Source organism: Dendroctonus ponderosae, unplaced genomic scaffold, assembly GCF_020466585.1.
Source record: "Dendroctonus ponderosae isolate FM_Combo_2020 unplaced genomic scaffold, Dpon_F_20191213v2 Dpon_F_20191213_8, whole genome shotgun sequence".
Classification (NCBI taxonomy): Eukaryota; Metazoa; Arthropoda; class Insecta; order Coleoptera; family Curculionidae; genus Dendroctonus; species Dendroctonus ponderosae.
Genome location: NW_026019016.1, coordinates 1,666,584 through 1,669,202, shown reverse-complemented (window position 1 = coordinate 1,669,202; position 2,619 = coordinate 1,666,584). Strand labels below are relative to the sequence as shown.

General features: G+C 40.6%; 1 protein-coding gene across 1 annotated transcript in view; it reads right to left on the bottom strand.

Annotated features, from left to right (window-relative positions):
- LOC109544742 (tyrosine-protein kinase-like otk) overlaps nt 1-2,619 on the bottom strand; it is a gene marked incomplete in the record, with an annotated part of 43,039 nt that overhangs the window by 5,013 nt on the left and 35,407 nt on the right. The window contains 5 exon segments of the mRNA XM_048669114.1: nt 888-1,025; nt 1,188-1,315; nt 1,675-1,822; nt 1,882-2,151; nt 2,213-2,387. Coding sequence (XP_048525071.1) covers nt 888-1,025; nt 1,188-1,315; nt 1,675-1,822; nt 1,882-2,151; nt 2,213-2,387 — 859 coding nt within the window.

Below are 2,619 nucleotides of genomic sequence, written 5' to 3'. Positions count from 1 at the left end.
TTCTTGAATTCAAGCATTTTTTGAGAAAACTGCCAACATTTCCTTATCGATGGTTCACTTTCTAAAAAGGCCATTTATTTCTGTCTAGAATGATGTTCAAATGAGAGTTCTTGCGCATTTTGCCTCCGAGAAATGAGCAAAAACGGGACGGAAAGCATGAAATTTTGGCATAATCTTGCACGCAAGTGTCTGATATTCAAATTTCGCTTTCTGGGGCAAAACTACTCGAAATTCCTCACTAACGTTGTTACGACTGAATCGACTATTCAATTATCTATCCAACGATGCCAAAACGAATTATGTGGCTCGAATGGTTCTTGGGAAACTTCGAAAAAAGCAGCGTCATGTTCAAGTGGATTTTGTAGCAAATCTGAAACTTCTTGAATTCAAGCATTTTTTGAGAAAACTGCCAACAATTCCCCATCCATGGTTCACGATTTAAAAAGGCCATTTAGTTCCCTTTGGAATGATACAAACGACGATAATTTTTCTAATTTCATAGACAACGGAAGACTGTATTTTTGCATATTTTTTCTACATAACCCCCCCGCCCCTGAATTTAAAGCTGGATCCGCCCCTGACTACTACCTCTAATCAATAGTATAATTTTGGTCAAAAAATGTATATTTTGACTTGTAATTTATGTTCTTGCTCGATGCACAGAATATAAAGAGTAATGAGTGCAGTTACAATTATGTTTCTGAGGTATTTAGTCTGACTGACTGACTGACTGATTCTCGGTCTCAGAGGTTTGGAGGGGTGACTTCACTCTTTCTGATGAATGGTCCACAAGTTTTGGCATAGATTTCAGTGCCTTCTCAATATTTTAATAGACATTTTCTCCACAATGGTCACAGTTCGGGTAAAAAAATCAGTTTGTGCCTTACCATCAGCTATTGGCAATTTCCTGGATCTTCTCACGTATTTACACCAAACCATTAGGCCGACCACCAAGACAATGTAAGCTCCGGCTACTGACATGGTAATTAGGAAGGCCTTAGTTACTGTGGCGTCCGCTTCTGGGCCTGTAATTTTTCTCTTATTATAACTTAATAAACAGGGTGACTGAAAATTGGCCTTTTAGCACTGAAGAACCCCATTCACACCGGAAGTTTGGAGGATATTTTTGCATCCATCAATAAACCTCCTCTAGAGGAATCGAAACACCCTCAGAAATAAACACTTACCGTTTACAAAGAGTTCAACTTCTTTTCTATTGAGTCCGGCACTATTTCCAGCTGTGCATCCGTACTTGTTCTGATCGTCCCGGTACACTTCGGAAATATGCAATGAGCCATTTTCTAGCACTCTGAACCTGAAATTGCATCAAAAGTTGCAGGTTTTCTGCCCATTTTGAGGTAAATCTTTTGTCTGGGGTATTTGGCCTCAGATTTTTGACAAAAATAGGAATCGATTGGCCATCGGGATCGCCCTTTTCATCTTTTGCAGTAATATGTTTATGGAAAATTTTGAAGCAAATGTGGGGAACATCAAGTTCGTGAATGTTTATCATATAAGAACAAAAAGAAACTTGATATTCACAGTTAAAATAACATTCTGAGCCGCTTTTTCCGATATCTCTAACACTTCTCCTCCAACTGGGAATCTTAAACAATTCAGCTCATAAGGTGCTTCCTCTGTACTGAAGCGGGACACTCTGTCGAACTGATTTACCTGGTCAAGTCAAAGTCGTTCATCTTCAGGTCTTTGTCCCACTGGATGGTAGGATCGGGGTCTCCCTCCACCACACAGTCGATCATGATCGATTCGCCCTCACTCACATTGATCGGGCTTTTGGGAGGTACAACGAAACGCGGCGCCACTGAAATTTAATTAAAATTGGTTTATGAAATGGTTTGTTTCGGTCACTGCTAGACTGACCAACTACGTCAATGCTGATTGAGGCATTTATGGTGCCTTGACTGTTGCTTGCGATACAGTTGTACTTTCCCTTATCGCGGGCGGTCACTCTGTTAAAGTGCAACGTTCCATTCATGTCGGTTATATGGGCGGGGAAGTTTTCCGAAGCCATGCCATTTTTCTCCCATCGGATGATTGGTGGAGGGGTCCCTTGGGCTTTGCAATGGATCTTGGCCACGCTGTCTAGTTCCAGTTTCTTGTTCACTGGAGCAGGAACGAACCGAAGTTTCTCTGAAAATTAGGAAAAATTTCGGTGGGTGAAATCGAAGGACTGAGTCCTTGGGGAACTTACCAATAACTGATATGGTGGCAGGCTTAGAAAGCGCTGTGCGCTGTACTCCTTCAGTAATAACTTCGCAGACGTATTCGCCTCGATCAGAAGTTTGCGTGGAAAGGATGATCAGGGTGCCGTTGTTCCTGAACACTCTGATTCGCTGATGTGGCGAACTGTGTTCATTAAACTCGTGCTGCAAAAAATCTCTTTAGTGTTATGAGGCTTTAATTGCGTTGGCACCAACAACTACCTTGCATTTTTTTACAAACTTCTTGTTGGGTATTTCGCCTCAAAAATTTTTGTCTTTAAAAAAGACATAATTTCCTCAATTCTTTTATTACAGATTGATAAATAGTGCTCCTATTTTGCAATAAGAACGAATTATTTATCAAAAAGTAATCAAGAACTATCACCTAGAGGGTATC